The sequence below is a fragment of the Neopsephotus bourkii genome, unplaced genomic scaffold (assembly GCF_033783945.1).
Source record: "Neopsephotus bourkii isolate Nb327-2 ecotype Australia unplaced genomic scaffold, CSIRO-AGI_Nbou_v1 NB_1394, whole genome shotgun sequence".
NCBI classification, from domain to species: domain Eukaryota; kingdom Metazoa; phylum Chordata; class Aves; order Psittaciformes; family Psittacidae; genus Neopsephotus; species Neopsephotus bourkii.
In genome coordinates this window covers 1,630,089-1,655,068 of record NW_026901872.1, presented here as the reverse complement: position 1 = coordinate 1,655,068, position 24,980 = coordinate 1,630,089, and the positions used below count along the sequence as shown (strand labels likewise).

The window sequence follows — 24,980 nt, the reverse complement described above, 5'->3', positions numbered from 1 at the left end:
CCCTTCTTTATAATAAGTAGTCCTCATGCTCTTAAGTCTCTTCTCTGTCCTGTCTTGAAGTGCAATACATGCAATAGCACTGACCAAACTGAGTAGGACAGCTACTGCACCAATACAACCTGGTAAATAACCACTTAAGCCGGTGGCATTGCATAAAAGGGTGTGGGGATGACTGACTACAAACTGAGGTCAAGTCTGTTGTAAATAAAAAAGTTAATATTGTTTTGAGATGTACAGGGATATCCTATTTTTGTGTTCAGTTGCCCTGCTGTAAGAATAAGATTTTATGACTAAACTCTGATGGATTTTTTTCTTGATGAACTTTGAACCAGTGCTTTGATTTAAGACTAGAATAGTGAATTCTCATCTACCCCCATAATGCTCATGCAGTGTCTCATTTTGGGTTTATAAAAAATATGGTTGTGGTCTGTCACCTAATTCCATAAAGAACACACTAGAGTGTCCTGGAATTTGAAATAACTTTTCTTGAGTCCAGTTTAGTACCTTATCTTAATCTGATGTTGTGCCTTAGAAACCTGCTTTTTACATGTGTGGTCTTCTTCCTACTGTCATGTAATGGTCTTATAACTCTTTGACTAGACTGTATTTCCACAGTGTGTCTGTCTTTAAATAAAATAGCAAGTCTTTTTGCCAATTGCATAACTCAAGTCCATCAATAGCCCACTTACTGGTTTTGTTCTTGTGTATCAGACCAGTTAATTTGCCAAAGGAAGGAAGAAAAAAAACCCACAACCAAACAATGTTTACATGTGACTTTTCAAACCGAAGTGTTACCTCCCTTCGAAACAGCTATGGCTTGTGGTGATGAGGAATCAGCAACATTTAATACCCTTCAAAAACTCAAGTTGTGGAGAACAGTCATAATGGCCTTCTAACTCCTACTCTGCTTTCTTCTTGTGTCGTCACATCCCTGAGGAGGATCTTTACTTTTAATGTTTCACTCAGCGAGACCTTTGCAGTGCTTTGAGTTGAAGATAATTGCTAGTGGCTCAGAGCATGCTCTAGCACACAGAACAACTTTAATTAAGCAAATTCTTCCAGGCTTTGCCATCTTCAGTACTTTTTTTTCTGCTCTCAGTGGTTGTTTTCCCAGTCCCAGGGTTCTCTGGGGAATCTGACAGCCGACTGACCGAACATCAGAGGAGTCATGTCATTAACTATTTATTCCCCTTCATCATACCTGATCTATCCTTTTTTTCTTCTAGCATGGCCAGAGAATGTCTTCTACATTTTACTTTTAGTTACTTTTCACTTTAACTTGCCTGATTCTCTGTATTATGCTAGTTGTGTGAATTTTGTTCACTTTTTCTTTTTTTTTTGTTTTTTTTCAATTGGTTTCTCAGAGTTCCTGTCTAATCATATTCCTGTTTGGTTTACGACATTCAGTTTCTCTTCATATTTTTGAAAGAATACAAATTTAAGCTAGCCATAGTACTCCAGTGATTTGATTGAACACCTACCAAATTCAGTAATAGCCTTTAAAACAATGGCGTTTTGAGCCCACTTGGAAGGTATCGCAGGGTAGTCTTGATACACAGCAGACTGAGGCTTCCTCTTTATATCATGCAAAACTGTTGTCTTTAACAATAAAAATTCTGAGTGGGAAACTGAGGTGCCCTGACATGACTTATTTGAAGTAGTTCTGCATTTTAAAGTATTGACTGCAATGTTAAAACCTACAGGACAGTCGTGGTAGTCTGTATAACCCATGGCTTGACATCCTTGCTGACAGCTGAGGTACTCGTTCCTGCAGTTGCAGTAACATTTTGGGGCACCCTTTGTGTTAGCTCCTAGCAGAGGGTGGTTGCAGCAGAAGGCAAAAGAAAACATGAGGATGGTTATTAGGATGGTGTGTGTAAGCTCGCAGGTTGTCCCCTGAACATCTGTGTGATGGAGTAAGGTGCTGTGCTGAGTTTTAGTGACTGCTTGTTCTGTAGTTATAGTGAGGGTTCTTTAAGATTCAGTAGTTTATTCATATTAGGCTGCATTTCCTGCTTTTACTCCAGTAGGAGTGTTATGGCAAACTTCGATGTTTGTTACAGCAGAAGCAAAACAAGAAACAAAACCAAATTATTTTCACCTTCATTCACATAATTGTGAATAAATAACATTTAACAAATAACATTTGGTGCTATAACACTTATTGGGAGCTGTGCTGCTGTCCTATTCCTTCCAAAAGTGTTATCTGACTGGGAGATGCAGTCTTAAATTCATACTCTTTATAAATATTTGATCAAATACTTTATTATCTCCCAAGCCATGGGATATCAGCCAGTGTGGCAGAAATAATGCAAGGTGTAGGTGCAGTTTCATTTTAAAGTATGTCAGGCATCATGATGGGAAAGGAAGAGCAAATGTTCTTTGAGCATTCGTGATAAGTACAGTAAAGGCCTATTCCTTGCTTCTCAAGTTCCAGGAGGAAAAGAGAAGTTTGGAAGTAGAGCAATGGAACAATGGAAGTTTTCACAATGGAAACCTCCTTGTTTCTTCTCTTTCCCTCTGGGTGCACTTGTCACTTAAAATGTGGTGTTCTGCTCCTTTCAAAATCTTGACAACCAATACAGTCATAATCATTCAAATTTACACTTTGAACACCAATTTCAGGATAATAAGAGTGTGATTTCTTTACTAACTAGTACTGCCAAAATTCTTTATGGAGTTCTGGACTTGTATGTAATTGAGAGCTTGCTAGTCTATTACAGAATATTTTTCTAGTGGAAAATGCAACTTCAGCTGGAAAGAACACAAACAAAAAAACCTCAGAGTGGTGCCTGAAACTAGTTGTTAGAATAGTTTCAGGTTAGTTATTGTCTGTATATTGGTGTGCTTGGTGGTTCTGCTGGTATCTGTCATCAAAAGCCTAAACCAATGCATTTTTAGAAAAGATGATGTTGGGACAGTTTGGTGTCATATGAAGAGTCCAGATGATAAAAGAACAGGGTGTGTGTGTGTTTATGTAATAGTAAAAAATGCAGCTTATGATAAATAAGAGGAACATGAAGGGAAAAGAAAATCTTGGGCACTTCTTGTGCTTTATGATGTAAAATAAGTGATTTTTCCCATCATTTCTTTACCTTGTATAATTTCTGGTATAGAAAATTCTTATTGTGCTGAAGGCAGTATCTTAAAGGAAAAAAAATTGTCAGAATAAATTCCACTTTATAACAGCAGAGGTCAGAATATATCAGGAGATATGGCAGAAGGAGATTGCAGTGGCACCCAGATTCTGTGTGAATTCACACCCTCTATCGAAGTGGGCTGTCAGGCTGAGGCACCACTCTTGCAGAACATTAGCTGCCATAAAATATGGGAGTTTTTAATAGCATATTCATGGTTACATGCCTTAGTTAAAAGGGCATTGTATGGATTTAATGCTTTAGAATGAAAACAAGTTAGACTTGTGTCCAGCTTTTTCTGGATACACTTTTCCCTATCTTGCTGTATATTACGAACAAAAAAATCTGTGAGCAAGCAAATGGTAAAAAAAAATAAAATAAAAAAATATAGTATATGGGGCAGGAGGAAGTGGTGGGTGATATTTTTTTTCTCTTTCTGTAATGATTTCTGATGAAAGAGAACTCTCTGAAAGGATGTGTTGCTCTCCCTATCTGTGTGGGTTTTACCAGTTAATAATAGAGAAGGCTGAAACTCCTCTAAATATGAAAGCACTGGTATCCTCTCTCCCCACCCTGCGAACATGCTGACATACCTGGTGCAGGTCACTGTCAGACCGAGGATGTTGGGTGAGATGGACAATCAGTTTAACTCACTGGCTAATTCCTTTGTTAGTCTGTAAACATTGTGCAAGTGGTGTTGGAATGCTTCAAGCTGAAGTTACAGCCAGCTTTTCATTCTAGAAGAAAATACTTAAGAGGATGTGTATCCAATAAAATGCATAATTTTGTGATGCCCCCAAACATAATTAAATCTTGCATTGGAAGTAACATCAATGGTACAAAGTACCATTCCTTTCTCTCTGGAATTTCAAATATATAAAAAAAAAAAACCCAAAGACATCATTCTGCTTTGATAAAGCAGTGACCTAATGTTGAAAGCACTTCCCAATTTTGTTTTTGTTATGGTAGGAAAAATGTCTTCAGCTGCAAATAAAATGGTAAGAATTTTCATGTGGAGATGATAATCATGTACCAGATCAAGCAGCAGAAATTGGCATAACCTCATGCAATATGTATGGAGGAAAATGTTTAAATAGGGGGCAGTCTATGCTTTGTCTCAGTTGCTAGGCAAAACGTCAGACATTCTTGAAGTCTGCATGCCCTGGAAGGCTGTTGGTCATAGAAAACATTGTGGCTCAAACCTGAAATGCTTGAGGCATCTTGCCTACGGTAGAATAAAATCTCAGTCTTCCAAGACGCAGATGTTTTGCTTATGAAAAACTGTATGGATTAGTGATAATATCTCTCCATTTCATGCATTGTTATTTTTAAAGACAAAAGAAAGCTAAGCTAGAGACAAAAATTGCCCAAGGTACAAGCATCTGTTTATAATCCAAAAAGTGCATCTTTTCTGTCTTTGCAAGGTAGAAGCATAATCATGCTAAATGAATGGAATATAATAATCTTCCCAGACTGTTTTTATACCTCTGGGTAGAACATTTTGTGGTGCAGTTTGTCTGCTTGCATATCAGCACTTTCCTTGTGTGCATTTCACGGGGCTTTTTTAATCACTCTGGCTGTATTGTTAGGCGAGATTATGTGAAAATATGTGAACCAGCCCTCTATGGGCTGGAACCTCTCTGTTTTTTCTATGTAGGACTTAATATCAGTGTCTCCCTTTTGAGAAAGGTTATATCAGCCATATGCAGATAAATTCCTTAATATACCATTGTCTTTTATTTTCCCAGAGAAAAAAAAAATAATTCTTTTTTTGAGCAACATGGAAAAAAATGAGGTACTGAAGATTCACATTTTACATGCTAAATGAGTTGAATATGGAAACTATGAGGTAAATTTCTGCCTCTCCCTTGCAGGGTATGAAATTGTTTACAAGGAGTCATGAGCATTACTGCAAGGATGTCATAATAAATATAAGCAAATTATAATTGTCTTCTGTAATAAGGGGGGAGATTGGCTGCTCTTGACTAGTAATTAAATCCTACCTCTGGGCAGTGTACACAACAACCTTGTGTAGCTGCTATGACAGTCAATCTTGTCTTGGGCTCCTCTTAACACACCCAGTTGAGGAAGCAAGAACTCTGTCAAACCAGTCTTGCTCCTTAAATAATTAAATAAAGCTTCATTTTGCAGAGGAGCAATAAAATGGCTGAAGGAAGTGTCACGCTAGAGGTGGCTGAGTTGGGTTATGTCAACGTGAAGCCTGGGTCAGAAGTGGAGTGGCAAGTGATGGTGTTGAAGAGCAAGGAGAAAGCATTGGAAGAGTTTGGAAGAACAGCAGTTGTCACTTGTGGCTCCCCTTCTGGACTACAATCTCTCCTCCATGTTCTTCATCATAATTCTTTAATTGAACTGTGGCAGTCATCCTTGCACAGGGCCACCTATGACTGAGAGTTGCTAATGCTGCTTCTATCTTTGGTTTTGCAAACCAAGGAGAAAAATCCCATGGAGAGTAGGAGTGTGCTAGTGGTATATTTGGCTTGACACCAATGAGTTCAGATAAGAAAGACAAATACCAGGGCATAAGGAAGAACCTTTTAATGTCATCTTTAAGTAGGGTGAACTCCTAATTTTGAGGTGGATGGTAGCCTGATCCCTGATTTATGCTAGCACTGACATTTTATTTTTGTAAAGGCAAATATATCTTAAACAGTGAAGGACTTGGATCTTCTGGCAAAATGATATATATGGTCATGAATAATGGGTGAGTAGTGTAGCCTGTGGTTTGGGATGAAACCATGTCTGCTGTGAGATGATGGAAGGGTCTTGGAGGAGATGTAGCTGCAATAAGATACCCTGAAAAGTGAAAGGTCATGTGATCACACACAAGACCATGTTCATTTTTTTGACTTCTCAAAGCATAAAGACACAGTAACTTACTATGTGTTCATCAAATATTCCTTTATCTTAGAGTCCTTTAAAAGGACAGCATTCATATTTTATAACTCCTCAGAAACCTAATCAGAGGCAAAGAATTGGTTAGCAAAACTTACTAAGCCTAAGCTTCCTCATTCCTTTGCCCAGACTGACATTCACCTCCTCTAGATGTGCTTCTGTCATCTTTTCAAATGCATCCTTTTGCAGCTTCCTTGGACTTCAATTTCCTCTGTAGCCATCCTTCCTCCTCCAACTGCAATTATTTAATTTCTTTGCCAGAGGCAATTTCTTTCATCTCCTGTCAAGGAGGGGGGCTGCATATAAGCACAGAGCCTCGGGTCATACATCGTACCCAGAGTATCTCATTAGATGATGCTGTGAAGCACTGACAATGTCCTGTGCTGTCCAACATTATAATGTAGGAGCTCATTACCTGTAATGCAATATATGGCTATGAGCCTTAGGAAATGAAGCCTTCAGAAGTCTCACTTCCAGCTTAGTAACTTCGTGCATGCATAGTACGTTTCAAATATCCCAATATAATTATTTGCATGTGTTTATATTCCTTTAAATTTAGGATTTTAAATAATAAAAAAAAAAAGACCCAGCAACAAAGCCAAAAACACAAAAACCAAACCACAACCCCCCCAAAAATACCAATTTTCTTGACTTTACAGTTCTGTGTAGCTTCTCCTTCTGCTTGCTCACTCTCACCTCTTGAAAATTAAATGTTATTTAAAAAGCCCCCAGCTATTGAACACAATAGTATTCAAGCACTTTACAGTCTTGCTTTTATTTTGATTGAACAGATCATATCAGTGGTTCTCTTAAGCTAATCGTTACCTCTGAATTATTCTAACTCCAGGAAATGAATAATATTTCTGCAGCTGAAATCAACATTTATTTCAGTTAATTCTGCCTGATGGTTTATTTCTACATAACTGTTGCTAGGTGTTATCGAACTTCCTAAATGATGTTGTTTAAGCACTACAGTTAATGCCAAATGCCATAGTGGTGTCGTGACTGTTTTTTCCAGACTCTGTACGTGATGCTAATTGCCTTTATGGTGTCTTTTGACCCTGTTAAGTGTTCATTTCCACACAATTTCTTTGCTCTCCGTTCATCTGTTGCCTTGTTAATGAGCAAAGTAAACCTGGTGAAATGGGTTGGAAACCTCTGGGTGTCGAATGAGATATAAAAGTCAGGGGATGTGAGGACAGGAAAGAGGATGCAGTGAGAAGGCTGTTGGTTCCCTAAACCTTTATGAGTGCACACATGAGTGTATGCATGAGGAAAGGGGGGTTGGTGAATGTTTTTGGCTGAACCTGACTCAAACCATGTCTCAGTATGTATGGAGCTCAAAGTACTGCTTCCAGTAATGGTTGAAAAGTTTGAGAAGATTGACAAATCTCCAATAACAAGAAGAAATTACTTCCACGCATGAATAACCTCACTAAATATGCAAAAGCAATTGTATCTGAAGCATTTCCTTCTTGAGTGCATATTCTTTTATCTGATGCCTTTTTACTTCTCCTACTTGAATGTAGTTCCAGGACCTTGTGGTTAGATTCTTGGCTCGCTCATGACACCAGCACTGCCTTCTGGAGAATCTTGGATATTTAAAGTAAACGTAAAATCAAAGTGTTAAATACACCCAGGATCAACACAGTCACTTTGTAAGAGATTGCTGTAATCTAGGGCAGAAGTGTGCTCTGGTTTTGGCCATTTCATTTGATATCTCTGTATCTCTCTGCCACTTACATAAATAATCCCAACAGGGACCCACTTGCAAACAGCAGCAGAGTTTAAGCATATTTTTATTCATCAGTGTAAGCAGAGATAATGTTTTCCTTAAGGTCCTTCCTATAAAAATAAATACTAGTGAACTGGCAGTCTGTATTGAAACTGGCAGCATTATACTCTCTGACCTGGAATGACAGTAGTAGTAAAACTGAGCTATAAAATTAGGAAATACAAACATGAGAAGGCCTTTTATAGCTTGCATTTATATTTTGTTCTAAATGAAGTACAAAATATTTAAATATTCAATTACAGGGGAGACATTACTTAAAATACTAAATATAATAGATTAAAATGTTAGACAAGTGTGATTTTTAGTATGTCTACAGCAAAAATGGCCAAATTTGTATTTGCTTTAATCCTATCTTTACATTTGCCCTAGAAAAATGTGATTTTAGTATCACTAACACTTTATCTGTTAATATTTCAAGTAATGCCTCTATTTTAAGTGAAGCTTGAAAAAAATGCAACCCTGTATTTTAACTTGTTCACTTGAACCCAAAGTCCTGCAGTTGTCATAAAGTTTGTATTCCTCATTTAGCAAAAGCAATGGTATAAACAGATTCTGCATGGAGGTTTTCAGGGTGAGATTGTGGTAGCTGTCTGAACTTAAAGTTCTTCATGAAGGCACATGGCCATCCATCCCATTGGGCACATACTGCCTGTCCTGGTGCTGAATCACTGAATCTTTGGGTATACTAAGCCTCTCAAGAATCTACACTAAGTCCAAACATTATTCTCTCATCTCTAGTGTGTTGGGGTGCCCTTCTCTGGTGACTGGAACACCTGTCTCAATTGCTGTGGTCATTTTGGGGTGGGAGAGAGGTGGTGGGATGTGTGAAGGAGTTATATGGGGATGAGGGTTTTAATTTTTTTCAGTGGGCTTGTTCAGCGTGGAGAAGAGAAGGTTCAGGGGAGACCTTAGAGCAGCCTTTTCTGTGCCTAAAGGGGCCTACGAGAAATCTGGAGAGGGACTTTTTACCAGGGCATGTAGTGATAGAATAAGGGGGAATGGCTTTAAACTGAAAGAGGGGAGATTTAGATTAGATATTATGAAGAAATTCTTTACTATGAGGGGGCTGAGACACGGGAACAGGTTGTCCAGAGAAGTTGTGGCTGCCACATCCCTGGAAGTGTTCAAGACCAGGCTGGATGGGGCTTTGAGCAATCTGGTCTAGTCTGAGGTGTCCCTGCCCATGGCTGGGGGATTGCAACTATATAATCTTTAATGTCCCTTCCAACCCAAACCATCATATGAATGTTCTATGAATTTTTAGCACTATAATAAAGCACAAAATAGTGTGGGTGGTTGCAGGACACTTCCTAAATGCAGGCCCTTCACATGAGCATGAGGAAGAGAGTGGGAAAGAAGGCTCTGGTGCCATTTCTGGGTAGCAGGAAGATCACGGTTTTCTTCTGTGACTGCATTGTTCAACCAGCCCTATGAAACCTTCCATCCGTGATGTTTAGGCCTTCTCACAAGATTGTGGGGTGGTTTTTTTTTGTGTTTTTTTTTTTTTATTTTGGTGGGGGTTTTTTTGTTTGTTTGTTTTTTTTTGGGGGGTGGTGGTGTTGGTTTTGGGGTTTTTGTTGGGGTTTGTTTTGTTTTTTCCTTTTAAGCTGTGTTGTTGCTGAGACTTTTCTAGTCTTTTTATTTCAACATCCTGAGGGAGATGTTGAAAGTATTGTTTTTCTGCCCAGAGCAAGCTTTTTGTATGCCTCAGGTGGACACTATGTAGGTGTCCAGCTGAGACACAGCTATGCAGGGATTAGTTTATCCTTTGATCACTATTCCCCCAGCTTGGAAAGGTGTTAACAACATGAGGTCAGGTCACAACCAATGCAGTGTTGAAGAGGTAGATATTAGAGGTTTTGGAAAAGAGATTAAGAAATTCTGTATGGAGTGACTGACTTTCACAGTGGGCAAGTTCAAAATTTGGCTAGCTTGAGGGTGCGTATGTTATGAAACATGATCATTAAAAGATATCTGAGAACTGAAACTGGTGTCTTTGCTCACCACTTCTTTTATCTCAGTCAATTGCGTTTTTAGAGACTGTTCTTCCATAATTCTTGTTCCCAGAGTTTTTTGCACATATATGGAATTCAGTTGTTGCTTTCTGGCTGTATCGGGTGAACTGAGTGTTTGGGGTTTTCTCATGACTACTTTATCTTTCTCTTTAATTAGGAACATTTATGGGTAAGAGGCTTAATGCCACCCTTCTTTTATGACCAGCCACTGAGCTAGTATGGAGCTCAGCTGGAAAATTTTAAAATAATATTATTATTCTATTGTCTTGGGAAGGTGCATAAATATCTACTTTTATTTAACTGAAGTTAATTGTAAATACACATGAGAAAGTAAATGCATAGCCTAAGTTAGGTTAAATGTTTAAGCATGCATCACTTAAGATGGCAGCTGTTGAAGCTCTGTGCAATTAAATTTTTTATGGAATTAAGAGTTTTTAATAAATTGGAATAGTTTCTGAATAAACTTATATATAACCTATATTTATATATAACAACAATAATTGTCAATGATTCCTAGTCGTTCAAAATTTGCTTTGCTTTTGCAAGTTTTATGTCCTACGGAAACATTTAGCTCCATCTAGTTTATGCTGCCTATCTCTGCATATACAGTAAGGCTTTTTTGTCACACAAAATAATGTATATTGGTTTTCTTAGTTTGATATCTGTCAGTACAGTCAGCAGTATAATCAACAGTAAGATTTGTGTAAAGCGTTCGACACTGTCCCACACAACATTCTTGTCTCTGAATTGGAGCGACATCAATTTGATGGATGGACCACTCGGTGGATAAAGAACTGGCTGGATGGCCGCACACAAAGAGTTGTGTTGAATGGCTCAATGTCCAGCTGGAGACCAGTAACGAGTGGTGTCCCTCAGGGATCGGTGTTGGGACGGGTCTTGTTTAATATCTTTGCCACGGACATGGACAGTGGGATTGAGTGCGCCCTCAGCAAGGTTGCTGATGACACCAAGCTATGTGGTTCGGTTGATACGCTGGAGGGAAGGAATGCCATCCAGAGGGACCTTGACTTGCTTGTGAGGTGGGCTGATGCCAACCTCATGAAGTTTAACCATGCCAAGTGCAAGGTCCTACACCTGGGCCGGAGTAATCCCAGGCAAAAGCTACAGGCTGGGCAGAGAAGAGATTCAGAGCAGCCCTGTGGAGAAGGACTTGGGGGTGCTGGTTGATGAGAAAATGAACATGAGCCGGCTTCAGTGTGTGCTTGCAGCCCAGAAAGCCAGACGTATCCTGGGCTGCATCAAAAGGAGTGTGACCAGCAGGTCAAAGGAAGTGATCTTGCCCCTTTATTCTGCTCTTTTGAGACCTCACTTGGAGTATTGTGTGCAGTTCTGGTGTCCTCAACATAAGAAGGACATGGAACTGTTGGAACAAGTCCAGAGGAGGGCCACGAGAAGGATCAGGGGACTGGAGCACCTCCCATATGAAGATCGGCTGAGAAAGTTGGGGCTGTTCAGCCTGGAGAAGAGAAGGCTGCGTGGAGACCTCATAGCAGCCTCCCAGTATCCGAACAGGGCCTATAGGGATGCTGGGGAGGGACTCTTCATTAGGGACTGTAGTGGTAGGACAAGGGATAATGGGTTAAAACTTAAACAGTTTAGATTGGATATAAGGAGGAAATTCTTTCCTGTTAGGGTGGTGAGGCACTGGAATAGGTTGCCCAAGGAGGTTGTGAATGCTCCATCCCTGTCAGTGTTCAAGGCCAGGTTGAACGAGGCCTTGGGTGATATGGTTTAGAGTGGGGTGTCCCTGCCCGTGGCAGGGGGGTTGGAACTTGATGATCTTAAGGTCCTTTCCAACCCTAACTATTCTATGATTCTATGATTCTATTCATGTGGCTGTATTGTGGGATGATCTTTTTTTGTGTAGGAGGAAAAAAAGCTTGACTGAATTGTCTGATCCCAAAAGTGTACCCTTTCTCTTTCTGCAGTATTGTTCCCCTAAGTCAAAGATTCTCTTAAATATTGGAAGAAAAACTTCAGTCCTTCAGACTGTGTCCCTATATGCAATTTGACAGAAGAGCTGAAACAAACGCGGCCTAAGCAGCTAATGTACAGAGATCTGTTTCTAACACCTACCACACCAGTAATCATGTCCTTTCTTGTTTGTCCTTTATTCAGTGTTTTCTTCATCTTTTGTAAAAATGTAGTTGTATGTTAATTCCGGAGTTTTGGCATGTCTGTCCAGAAGGCATACCACAGTAAGACCCCATCATTATGCTGATGACAGAAAAATAGCAGTCAGGCTTTTTCAATAATCAACTATTTCCTTTTATAAATGTCTGTTCTGGTTTGTTATGAAAGGCAGTTTTGGCTGAAGAATGAGAAATTTCCACATTCTCTGAAATTAGATGATGCCCAGGGATTTTGGTAGGGGGTTAAACAGGAGAGTATAGCTTTGCATTGAGCAATAGAGTGGGAGTTATTCCAACTGAAAAACACTATTGTTATGGATATAAAGGGCAACACATGGGCCAGCAGAAGGGATCAATGGCAGAAACATCCACCTCCTTCAGCCCTCTTACTTTAGCTGTGCAGACCCCTAATCAGCAGAATTCTTGGTAGATACTTTTCTTATTTCCAGCCACCCCAGCTCTTTTCCTCAGTGGAGTTGTGCCTGCCTTGGATTTTAGTGATGAGGTGTGAGGACTTGAAATGGGGAGCTTCTTTCTGTAGAAATCTGGGCCTTGCTTTTGACTCCTGTGAAGCTGTTTGGCTGGAGCATGTCATAAGCTGCTGGACAGCTGATCGGGAAAGCCTTTGTGGGTACCAGTTTCTCGATCACTTGTTGACCTCTCCAGGAGTTTGTTGGACCATGAACTAAATTGTGATCAGAAGGGAAGATAGCACCATGCTTCCTTCTATGATCTTGGCTGCTTCAAACCTGGTGTCCTTCCTGCTACCAGACGTGAAATGCCAGGAATGTTCACCCCTGGGTGGAAGATAGGAATGCCCACACTTTCTGCACATCTTCCTGGGGCTCAAAATTCAGGGATACCCATCCTGCTTGCCTCAGAAATGAGCCACTCTTTTCTACTGCTTGACCTTGAGAAATGGAGTGATTGCTGTGGTTGTTGCTGCAACATCAGAGGCTTTCTACCCAACTGACTGATTTTGCCATTTGTGCATTCAAATTGAGTGCAGCAACCCTCTGAATATGGTTCCTACCAACTGCCCTTTTGGGAGGCATTTGGACTGATGATCAATTGATGTAACTAGAGCAAATTGTGACAATGTTAGGGGGGTTTGTTTTGGTTTTTTTTGTTTGTTTGGGTGTGGTTTTTTTTTTTTTTTTCTTTTTTTTTTTTAAAGAAGAAACTCAGAGAGAAAGAACTAGTAGGGAGAAAACTGGATGGGAAGCCTGCAAAGGGCACAAGCTTCTCACTTTAAAACTTAAATGGCAGCATTTTTGACAGCTACCGCTTATGCCATTCAAGAAGCTCATATCCTACATGGCATTTAAACAGGAGTACAAATAGCCATGAAGCAGGAAGGCAGGACTTTGGGTAGTGTGTCTGAAATGTCCCACAGCACAGCTACTCATTGTCGCAGTCCACCAGTTTCTGCAGGAACTCAGGAGAGAGGAAAAATCCCTACTGCTTTGATGTTTATTCTTCCATTGTGACAGACCCTAAGTGATACAATCTCTCAAGCTGAGGTAGAGTATGTACTTGACAGTTGTATATAAAATGCAGTGGACTCTAAATACCTTATGAAAATGAATCTGTTTCCAGGCCTTGCCAGCCATAGAGATGCCAGAGCATTGGGGTTTTTTTGAACACTTTCAAGTTTGCAGTGTCTGTAGCCAATGTATCTCCTGGTACATCTTACAGTAACAGTACTGTTGGGGAGAGATATATTGGTTGAGGGCAGTTAAAGCCAAACAAGTGCTATGAATAGAGATATATAATGCTGGAATTGCGTAAAGATGGAGCCATTTGGAATGTAGTCTGATTCAGATTTTGGATAATTGGTGTGAAAAAGAAAGGCCATTAGCAAGGTAGCAATTCAGACATTAGTGTGTACATGAGGAGATCTGCCGAGGCAGGCACTGTGACACAAACTGGCAGGCGTAGTCGAAATTCTGTAGTGGGAATGGTACTGCAGAGTTAGTTTCATATCATTGTCCCAGTTCCTTACAGCACCTGAGAAGCACTCTGCGGCATGATAAACTTGGCTTGTCAAGCTGTAGGCTGAGCTGGGGACCTGAAGTTCATGAATCAGTGTAGTATCCTTGAGGTTGCTGTCTAATTGCTTGCCCCGTGTGATCATTGCATGAGCCTGCATTAAGCCTGTTGATGTCATGTGTTGTTTCTTGAATATTCCATCCCAAACCTATGATCTTACATCAGGAAGCTTCAGCCTTCACGCTGGTACAGCTAGTATTTCTCTAAAATTTGTGTGTGGGGTTCTTGCATGGTTTGAGATGGTGTAGTCTATGTGGAGCTGTGGCAGAGGAGCTCTGAATGAGATGGAGAGAGCAGTGCTGGCCAGCATGAACTGTAGAGCCAGCTGGATGGCAAGTACCTGGCTCCTCTGCAGCAAGACATTGTTCAGGTCACAGGCTGGTCATGATGCAGTGTTGCCTCCTTGTTTCTGAGCAGCTAATGCTTTTGTGAAGGAGAATCAGTTAAACAGTGTGCCTGTGTATATGGTGTGAGTCTTGCATTGGATGGGGAGAGTCTAGTTTAGGTATTTTTACCACAGCAAAGTAAAACTGAGAGACTGCCAGTCCCTTGCAATTTGAGTTGCATGTGCTGGTATTTATAGGAAACCCACTTGAAGAACCTACTATCCTGGGGTAGTGTTGCTTTTCTGCTAAAGCCGTTCAAACCCATGTGGACCATGGAAGAAACTTGATGTGAACTCCCTTAGTATTTTTTATTAACACTGAAAAATCTTTCAGCTGTGACTAGCTTTTAAGGCAAAGAAGGCCTATTATGATTAGTTGTATTTGGCCTCTACTAGGACAAGTCAAATAAATGTACTCTGTTAATTTTGGTGCTGAGGCATATAATCACTGTATTCTTCTGCGCCATGTGCTTTTAGTTCAGTCCATTATTTTGATGTCATACCATCCTCAGAATGGTTGGTCTTTGGTTATTTCTTTTTGATTTGCCTCTTTCTACAGGAATCACAGCAAACCTAAAATTAAACTAGCCCTCTGTAAGCATTTTTTTAAATGTCTAAATTTAAGTGAAGACTGGATTTGAATACTGTTTGAAGTAAATTGCTTGGATCTCGCAATTGCAAGTTACCAACATATTAGGGGATGCTGTCTTACAAAAATAAAATCAAACCGGTTTATAGCAGCATTTTATGATATAGCCTTTAATTATGTCATAGCTCTCTATCAAAAGACAAAGAAGCAAAACACTTTCAGCTGAATGAAGGAGAGGAAAGAGACATAGTTTGGAATGAGATGTTGTTCATACATGGATAAAACCTGATTTTTCAAGCTAATTCCTTTATTATTTGGCACATAGCCTAAGTGGTTTGAAAAATTGTCCAAAATCAAGTATGCCTGTTACATAAGAGTACCACACCCAGTATAACCAGTTTCAATGAATAAACAGTGACTCACAAATCGTAGACATTGTTTGAAGATGTAATATCTCTGGTTGGGATTTACTTTGTCTTAGTCAGGTTCTTAAAATTCAGGGAACTCTGAGACAGTCTGTGGCTTCCCATTTTGGTGGGGTTTTTTTTGATACCTAGATCCTATGCAGTCTGTAATAGTTACAGCTGAGCTTGATGCCTCACAGTGAGTGTGAGCTGGATGAAAGTGAATGCTGAGAGAAGTCCTCCCTCTCTGTACAAAAGGAGGTTTTAAAATTGAGTGCTTACTTTTATGACCGCAATGAATTCAATGTGTTGTGCAACTTGGGAAGTGTTTCGGTTTCAAGCAACCAGTGTTAAATTGTTCCTTGAGAATACTTCTTAACTACTTAATTATTAGTTATCCTTTAAAAGTCAGTATTAATGAAACCTAACTTGGCAGTACTGATGCTTTTATTTTAGTGTCAACAAACCATGTAGTCGCCAAAATCTGTGGGTCACAAGATTTGTCTGCCAGCTCCAACCTTTGTATCAAATCAGTGTTGACTGCCACAGGGGCTGCACAAATAACTTAGTCCAAATGCTTCCAGTGTGATGTCCTCTAATTTTATTTTAAGAGGTCTGCAAATGTAATAGTAGCATTTACAACCTTGTACTCCAGTTGGGTTCCCTTGTGGTTCAAGGATGGCTTGTAGTTACTTGAGGTCATGTGCTGAAAGACTTTGTAGCAGTCAAAAATGTTCCACACAGGCACATGCTTCTTGACTTCTTGAGAATAATTTCTGAGGAGTGACCTCCTTAGCTACATGCTGCAGTTCTAGGCTTTTTTTTTTTTTGAGGGGGAGGATGGGCCCAACTATGTAGGTAAAGGAAACATCTTGCTATCTGTTGAATGCATGACTTACAAGTAAACTGTCTATATAAACCTAAACACTTGGACTGTGTAGTCCTGCAGGTGTCAGCAACAACTCCGGAATGAGAATGACTTTTGGACTCTGAGAATTGATTGGGGTTTGAAATGTTGACATAAAAGTAGACCCCAATCCTACACCTCCTATTACAGTACAGTTCTGCTGTATGACATGCAGACTTCAAGCTTTTAGCTTGTAGAACGAAGGGTTTCATTTATAACCCGTATCCCCTATTACCTTGGAAACACAAATATTTATGTTAAAACTTTCAGAGCTGTTACGTTTGACTAGTTTCCTCAAAATTACTATCACTAAATATATGAATTTAAAAGCAAAAGGCCATATTTTGAGATGAGGGTAATTTTCAGATGGCGTATTTTTAAGTGATTCTTGAAAATCATGTTGCTTAAGTGCAACATCTACTCTTCTGTTAGAGTGTTGTTACAGGAATATTGTATAAAACACAGTTCTCCCAGGGGAATCAGTATCAGCCTTTGTTGTTGTTTAAAGGTGGTTTGTTTTCTTTTCTCTCCCTAAATTTTGATTTTTTTTTTCCTCACCTTTAGTTGGTGTGCTATCCTTTTTTTTCTCTGTTTGTTAAATCCTAGGAAAAAAACCTCCAAACCTTAAACCAAACAGAAGATTTTTGTAACATCTAATTTTGTCCTCAATAGGGAATGGCAGTTACAGCTTCTGAATTAAAAGATAACCTACCTTAAAACTATGAAGTTACAGTATTTCTAGTGTTAGTATACATGCCTTTTGCAATTTGAAAAAAATAACAGGGTGGTAATGTAATAGGTCCTTAAAGAGCTACATCCTCTCCTTTTGCTCTTTTACCAGGCACAGCTCATTTGTTTCACTATTAATTTCTTTAATTACTGTGGTAATCAGTAGCTTTGGTCTGGATGCATGTGGGTTCCACAGCACCTTAAATTGTGTGCCTGTAGTCCTGTGCAGTATCGGGGATGGTTAAGATCCCCAAAGGGAGGTTTGTAATTAGTTTGTGATTGAACCTGATGACCTCTAATTTTGAATAAATGCTCTTCCTAGTGTTTGGTTTCTATACCCAACTGGGATAAACCCCTCTTTTGAACTGTTTTAGGAATACTGGCCCTTTTTCTAACTTGTCCGTGGGTTACTAATCTGGCTGTTTAGAAGAAAACTGCCAAATTTGGTCCCTTCAAGGGACATGGGTCCAGGGGGAATGTAGTAGGAAGAACCTAAATGAATTTAGACATGAGCGGGGTGCTGTGTTCGTGGTCTCGTTTGAGATGGAGTTAATGCCATGAACAAAACCTTTTTCTTGTTGGAGAACGACTCTGCTGAATACATGTAGGCAATGCTTTTGACATTGGGTACCTTGTCTTTTATAAGACATTATTCTTGTTCAATGCTTTTCACTTTGAATATAAAAAGAAGTCCCATTAGTGTAGTCCTAACACTTGGCAAGTAATGGGAATTGATGTGCACGTGGTAATACAGACTTGCCAGAGTGGTTCCTTAGTCACATTGCCTTAGGTGCAAGTGGCAGGAAAAAAAACCCAAACCAAGCCAAACCAAAGAAAACAACCCCAAACAACCCTATTAAAATACTTTTGTGCTGGATATGCGTATACGTGCTGTAACATGATGTAGGAGATAAAAGACTCTTCTCTTTTTTGCACTTACGCTTCAAATATATGTTTTTCAGTTCGGCTTCTGTTGATTTAGGAAATGACAAGTATTCCCACAGAATGTAGCTGAAGATTGATTTACACTCGGGGAAACTAGTTGAAGATGTTTGATCTGACTTCTTTTGAGGCATAAAGAGCTATGTTTTGTATACTTCTTTCTTTTGAAATTAGTATAAGAAAATAAGCATATGAACTAACTGTTGAATTGAAAAGTTTTGTTGGTTTGTTGGTTTTTTTTGGTTTTCAGTACTTAGATACTCCGGCTAGTCCTGATTTTGTGTGCATGTCCAATTAACTCTCAGTTCTTATTTTTATAGACAGTTACTGGGAAAAGCTTTGGAACCAAAGACTTTCGAGCAGCCCTGGAAAATGGAGTCCTGTTGTGCGAGTGAGTATTGACTTACCTGTATAAAAACCCTTCAGGCTAACATGAGTTGTCAGCTTTCCTTCCTGGCCTCCGACAAAGTACCTAAAGTGTTTTGTAATAAGTAATTTATTTTTTCTTTTAATACCTGTTGTTTACCCTGGGAAGGAAGCACAGCTTTCACATGTTCTCTTTCTAGATATATATGTTACATGTGTTGTCCCACACACTCCCTTGTGTGTTACTGCGAGGATTGTGCTGATCCCCTGGCCAGTTGATTGGTTTTATTGGTCATAATTCTCATGGTATCACTGGACTTTATGGTCGGCTTGTGCACGGTGGTGTGGCTATGGCTGGGATCAAAGCATTCACCCCTATATACCCACTGGTGTTGTTTTGGTTTAGGTTTTTCTCCTCAATCTCCACCCCCTTGAAATAAATAATTGTAAACACTTGTGTTCTGGTTCTAAAATTCTGAAAACTATCTATTCCTACCAGAGGTCTTCTTACACTTAAAGAAATTCTTTTTTTCTTTACATTTCTGGTTTGAACCTTACAAAACTGTAAGTTTAAGATAACAAGCAGGCATTTGATCTCATATGTTTGTTACTTAATAATATTGCTCTTATGGTTCCATCCAAGTACCTCAATAGTGTAGACTCTATTAAATGTCATTTGGCATACTTTTTAAAAGCATACTTCAAAGCCAGTGCAAAAAAACAAACTGAACACTCTAGGATGATGAAAGTAAAGGGATTGGGTCTCAGCATAACATAGAAATGTATTGTCACGTGTGTGAACTTCCAATCCAGGTTTCAGTACTTTCTGGACTGATTTACCCATTGCTTTCAGCAACAAACTCTGACTTCATCTGTTTTTTGAGTGCTTTCTCTAAAATGCTTCCTTGTGCTTATATATTATAGGCTTGGCAGTAATGGGACTTGTCTGGTTTCGTTGCTAGGTTGAGTCAGAGGTGTAGTATGTCCACTTGCCAGGTCTCTTCCATATATCTGTAACTGGTTTTATACTTACTGAAACTCATTTCCAAGACTGAAAGTGGTGCTAATCCCTTAGTATTTTAAGGAATGGCAGGTGTAAATGTCATTTAGAACACCAGTGTGAGAGAAATCTTGTTAGAGAACTACCTGGGTCATTTAAAAAAATCTCAAATCTCAGGGCAGCACTTGACAAAAAAAAAAAAAGCTTGGACTTTTTCTTTTTTTTTCCTATTAAAATAACCAAAGCAAATGCAAAAGGGCAACATTAGTGCATTTGCCCTACTGTGAATATAATTGTGTTTTCCTGTCCTTGATCTTTTTTTTTGCTTTGGGCCCTTCATCCACCTAGTCTATCTTGCTAGTTGCCTTTCCTAGTTACTCAAGTTCCTATATCACAATGATAATTTTGGATGATGTTGCAGAAATGGATGCTGTATTTCCATTACTTATGTAATGAAATGTTAACTAGACTGGACGTGGTAATAAAAATAATTTATACTTTTAATAAGAAGGTATTTCTTCAGGTATGTATTTAGTGTGTATTGTATTCAGCTGTAACTTTTAAACAGTGACTTTAAGAATTGGCAGTGAACTGATACATTCTAATCCCCTGATAACTTCATTGTTGACACTTATTTGGCAAAGGAATAAAAGCCTCCGTCTGCCAAATGCAAATCAGTTAAATTTATCTGTAATTAATAGCCATATGCAAGAAAAACATCCTGTAATTCTTTCAGCTGAGCAGCTTGCCTTAGGAGACATGCAACTTTCTTTAAAGAAATGGTGCCTCATTATGTTGCACTAAATCATATCATTGTCCTCCTGTGTAATAATTTTAAATTTGATGTACCTGAAGTACAAGAAGTGATTTTCATAGAAATTCTGTGGAAACAAAAGAACAAGATGGGAAAGGTTTTCAGTTGTCCAATTTTCACCAAAGTCAATAGAGCGCAACATCGCTGCGGCAACTAGGCATGACATTCTCCATTTTTCCTTGGTTCACCTGTGATACGGCTAATTTAGTGTCCAAGGATATATTATATCTGGAGGTGGTATATTTTATTTAAACAGCAAACATGCATTTTGAAGATTAAAAAAAGGGGGGGGCACCCTCCGACATAATTTTTTGTTTTAATTTCACCTCAACAGATCACTCTTTTTTTAAATAAATCATTACATATATTGTGCTTACTAAATAACTCAGTCAATGAAGTTGAAAAATCTCAGGACCTGTAGCCATTATTCTTCTTTTGCAGATATTTCTATCCTCCATTCCAGTGTATCTAGGTAAACTCTGTTCTTTGTGTTTACTTTCCAAATATATTTGCTGCTTGAGCAAAAACTGGTTTTTCCCATGTAAAGTTACACGCATTAGGTCCTGGGTCTGCATTGATGTGGGTAGATCACACAACCTTACTGAACCTTTGTGGGTTAAAGGATCTAGCCAGACCAGCAGCAACAAGAAGAGCAAGCAAGTCTAAAATCCTTAAAGGTATGCAGGAAGACAAAGTCTCCAGGGTGTCCTGAGGTCCCTGTTCTCTGCTGATCCTGTGGTCTAACATGTAATTTGAGGAACCACGGTATTTGCCTACCTGCATGACTGAAAACCTGGGTATAAAGGTGCAACAAATCCTGTGCCTCATACCCATCTCAGGACAAGGTGTGTATTTGGACTTTGTATTCAAAAGCGAGTCTGTCCTATCTTCTCAGTTTAAGTATGGATTTTATATAAAGTAAGAATATGAGGCACAACCTTTTCTGGCTGAGACTGAAAATGACTTGCATTTGTATATTGTATATGCCAAAAATGATTGTTGCACACAGAGTGGGCTTGATAGCATTATGAAAACTGAATTGACTTCTTATATGTACATGAATATCAGTGCTTTCACACTGAGCTCTGAAAATTAATATTCTGATATATTTTTGACATCATCTGCATCAGAACTTTTATGTGAAGTAAATGTTTAAATGGGAAATCTGAGTCCGATTAACATCACCACCCATGCAGTAGAAACACAGATCCATTTCTGCCTACACCTACCCAGGCATTTTCTGTCTCACTTTGCCACTCTGGGTTTTTTTTGTGTGTGTGGCATATCCCATTTTTGCTTCTGCAGTCTGCTGTTCCTTGTCACTTTTTGGAAAACTGATTAAAAAAACCCAAAACCACAAACCCATAATTAGGGGGCATTAATAGGTTCAGATTTACTTGGTTCAAATCATGTAACTTACAACTATATGCAAAGTATTTCTTAATAAGCATTTTATGCTCATGCTCAAATAAAGTTGATTTACATGACAGAAAATCCTATGACTTCTTTTTTTAGTTTGATTAACAAGATCAAACCTGGCATTGTTAAGAAGATCAATCGCCTGTCAACTCCAATAGCTGGCTTGGTAAGTAATGACATCAAATATAATATCTGGGGTATGGCGCCAAAAAACCTACTAAGTTTTCAAAGTTTTAGCTTCATTTCCATTTTTGTTTAAAACTGTATCATTAACATGTTGTCTTAGAATGCAGATTCTGTGATTTGGGTCTGTAACTTTAATTACCTTGCTGCTGTGTGAAGCTTCATCATCCCCAGATATATGAAGCCCTGATGGCTCCTGTGCACAAGCCTATCTAGCGTTACTTTTCTCTCTTTAAAGGCCACCCTCCTGTTTATGTTCGTAAGTCACTTCAGATGTTTCTTTATTAGGGAATGGTCAGATTAGGAAATGTTCTGTGTAACTGGAGTATTTTTAGAATGTGCTTTTCCCCACCCACAGCAAAGCTTAGGTTGCATTAAATAACCCCAATGATGCAAAGATCTCACTTCAGGCTTCATTTGAGGGAATTGCCAGTGTTTTGGCTATAAATCACATTGATGGGGAAGAGGGAGAAGATACCTATAACCATTTTAACAGGAAATTTAGATTTCCAGTGCGCTGTTTGGCAAATTTTCTGGCTAGAGGCTGCAGGAGAAATTTTGTAACCATTTAGCATCAGAAACATTTTTGTGCAAAAATAATGCAAAGAATTTTTGTATTCATCCCCCCACCACTTCCAAAAGCCTTGTTGTCTGTTCATGTCACTAGGATATCTAGGCCGTTTAGTCTTTTCATGAGAACTACCGGTCCCATCTTTAAAAGACCCAAGGTGAACAAGGACATACATGATTCCTGTAACAAATGGAGGATCTCACTTTGTGGTAAACATACAGTCTTAACATTAGGGAAAGTTACTTGATGTCTTAACATGAGTAGAATGCAAAACATTGCTGGATACTTTTATTGTTGTTGGTTCAACCCGTTAGAACATAAAAACTCATCTGTTTTTGATGGTCAACTTCTCATTAGAGAATAAGTGTAATTAACTAAGCTGGAGGTTGTAAGATTGGGTTAACTTGCCATATATCATTGCACAAGCTGAGAATGTGTATTTCCACATCAAATGAATGTAGAAAGTGTTAGTTGCTTTTGTCCCAGAAAAGCTGAGGGTATTAGGCTTGTGAATAATGAGTACTGCACATTCTTTTCCTGTGAGGCATTGTAGAAAGAATTCAAATGAAACCAAAATCATTCTGGGAGGACAGCAGTTTATTCTATAAGCAGTTTGGTTACCTAAATGGCTTCTGAAGTAGCCATTTGATCCAACCCAAAAAACCATAGGCTAGATTTCATTTTTGTGGTGACATAAGTGTTGTCTTGAATCATAACTGCAAGCACTCTGGGGTTTAATGCCTTTTTTTGGTTGTTTCCACATGCAGAAATTTGGAGTATTCATGAGGTGTGTCGTTTATATCTTACTTGTAGTGTATTACTGTTCCTTCAAGTTGTTTCTTGTCCTCACAAATCTTCAAAAATAAAGGGGAAGAGAGGTGAATGATTCTCATCAACCAAGATCATCCAGTAATATTGTTGTTAAAATACCACTTGAATATAGTAAATGAGAGTGCTGATGTTTTGTGTTAACCTGTGAAAAAGGTTTCTGATAAGGACTTCAGTTTCAGAAGATCATGATTATGAGGGTCATAATGGGAGGGTTTCAGAAGTTGGTGCTTACAATGGCAGTAGTGGGAGGGAAAATGCGTTTTCCCAGACTTGAGAGGAACAGGCTCAGTTACACTGGATTTCAAGAGCCCACCTTTCATCCTGGCATGTAAAACTCAAACTGAAAATGGTGGGGTTTTGCATTTATAGAAAAGCAAGTATTGATACCTGGCAAGCTTGGGATACTGCAGCTGATGAACCAAAGGATTTTGACATGGAAAGATCTTGCGAAGGACTTATCTGGGAGGCTTGCTTGCTGTGTTCTGGAAATATTTTCATTGCTTGTAAGTTGCTTCTCCCACAGATTTGTTTCATGTGTATACTTTTGTGGCTCTCGCTTCTGCTGATTTCAGTGTCTTTCAATATTGCAGTAATTATTGCTCATCACCAAGCCTTTATAAGATTTAGAAATAACTGTTGGTAGGGGGATTCTTTTCCTTTTATTTCCTTCTTCTCCCCCTCCCCCCCCTCCGCTCAAGGATGAACAGATGCTGCAATTTGAATTTGGGTCTTGCAAATCCTGTAATCAGAGCATCTTCTGATCATGTTCTTTCTACAGATTAAATCATGATTTTGCTTAAAGTTCTTGGGGTGTGGTGGAAATAAAATGATTGCTTACCAAAAGTAAACCCGAAGAAAACCTGGTTCTGAATAAAAATGGACTTTTCAGCTTGAGTCCCAGAATATGAGATGGTTAGATGATTTGGATACAATCACACAAGGGGGAAGACTGTGGTCTGACAACATCTTTTCCAACAAGGCTCTGCTGAGCATTCTTGGAGGTGCATCTCTGGCTGCAGTGCTGTTTTTTCCCCAGAAACTTCATGTTTCCAGCTCAGTTGGCTGAACACAAAGAATCATAAACTCTGATGGAAGTTAGAAGCCATCACAGGACAGTGGGAAGATGAATGAGTTTTGTATACTACATGCAAGCTCAGCATATCTGTCAGAATAATATATTGCTTATTTCTCAGGAGGAGTAACTTTATGCTCTGTAGCAAGGCAAACTTTTAGTTATAGTAGGTTTCCAGCTGAGCCCAGGTGGTGAAGCAAACTTGGAGTTAGAATCAGTATCTCCTTTGGAGAGTGGTAGCTGATGGGAGTCTTGCCTTGCAGTGTACCGATTTGGTCGTCTTAGGCCCTCTATCTGTCCTTGCATCTCCAGTAAGGTGAAAGTGTAGTGCTTTGCTGTGTGGTTGGGAAACATTTCATTACATCAGAGGCCTGAGGGGTGAGGTCAAACCACAGGACAGAGTAGAAAGCCATTGGATTTTTTGAACTGTAAGTTAAATACCATTAGTGATAATTATTTTTTTAAAAGTTGGTCCTTGATTTCAAACAAGCAGAGATGTTCCTAACTCTGTCTGTGTGCTGGATGAATATAAGCACCAAATATCATATTCATCAAGTTCTTCTTTGCCAGAGAGGCTTTTTTTTTGTGTGTGTGAACTTTTGGTTCCCTTTCACACAAGAGAATAAAACTGCACATTTCTAGGCAGTCCCAGGTTTGAACATGGGCATCTGAAATACAGTAGAATGGGATGTTGTTTTGTTTT

General features: G+C 39.1%; 1 protein-coding gene across 13 annotated transcripts in view; it reads left to right on the top strand.

Moving 5' to 3' along the window:
- The window catches only part of LMO7 (LIM domain 7), a 130,028-nt gene that overhangs the window by 18,349 nt on the left and 86,699 nt on the right, over positions 1-24,980 (top strand). For all 13 annotated transcript variants that reach the window (XM_061367734.1, XM_061367740.1, XM_061367737.1 and 10 more), the window contains exons 2-3: positions 18,342-18,412; positions 21,717-21,786. In XM_061367734.1, the coding sequence (XP_061223718.1) occupies positions 18,342-18,412; positions 21,717-21,786 (141 nt within the window). The remainder of the gene's footprint in view (positions 1-18,341; positions 18,413-21,716; positions 21,787-24,980) is intronic.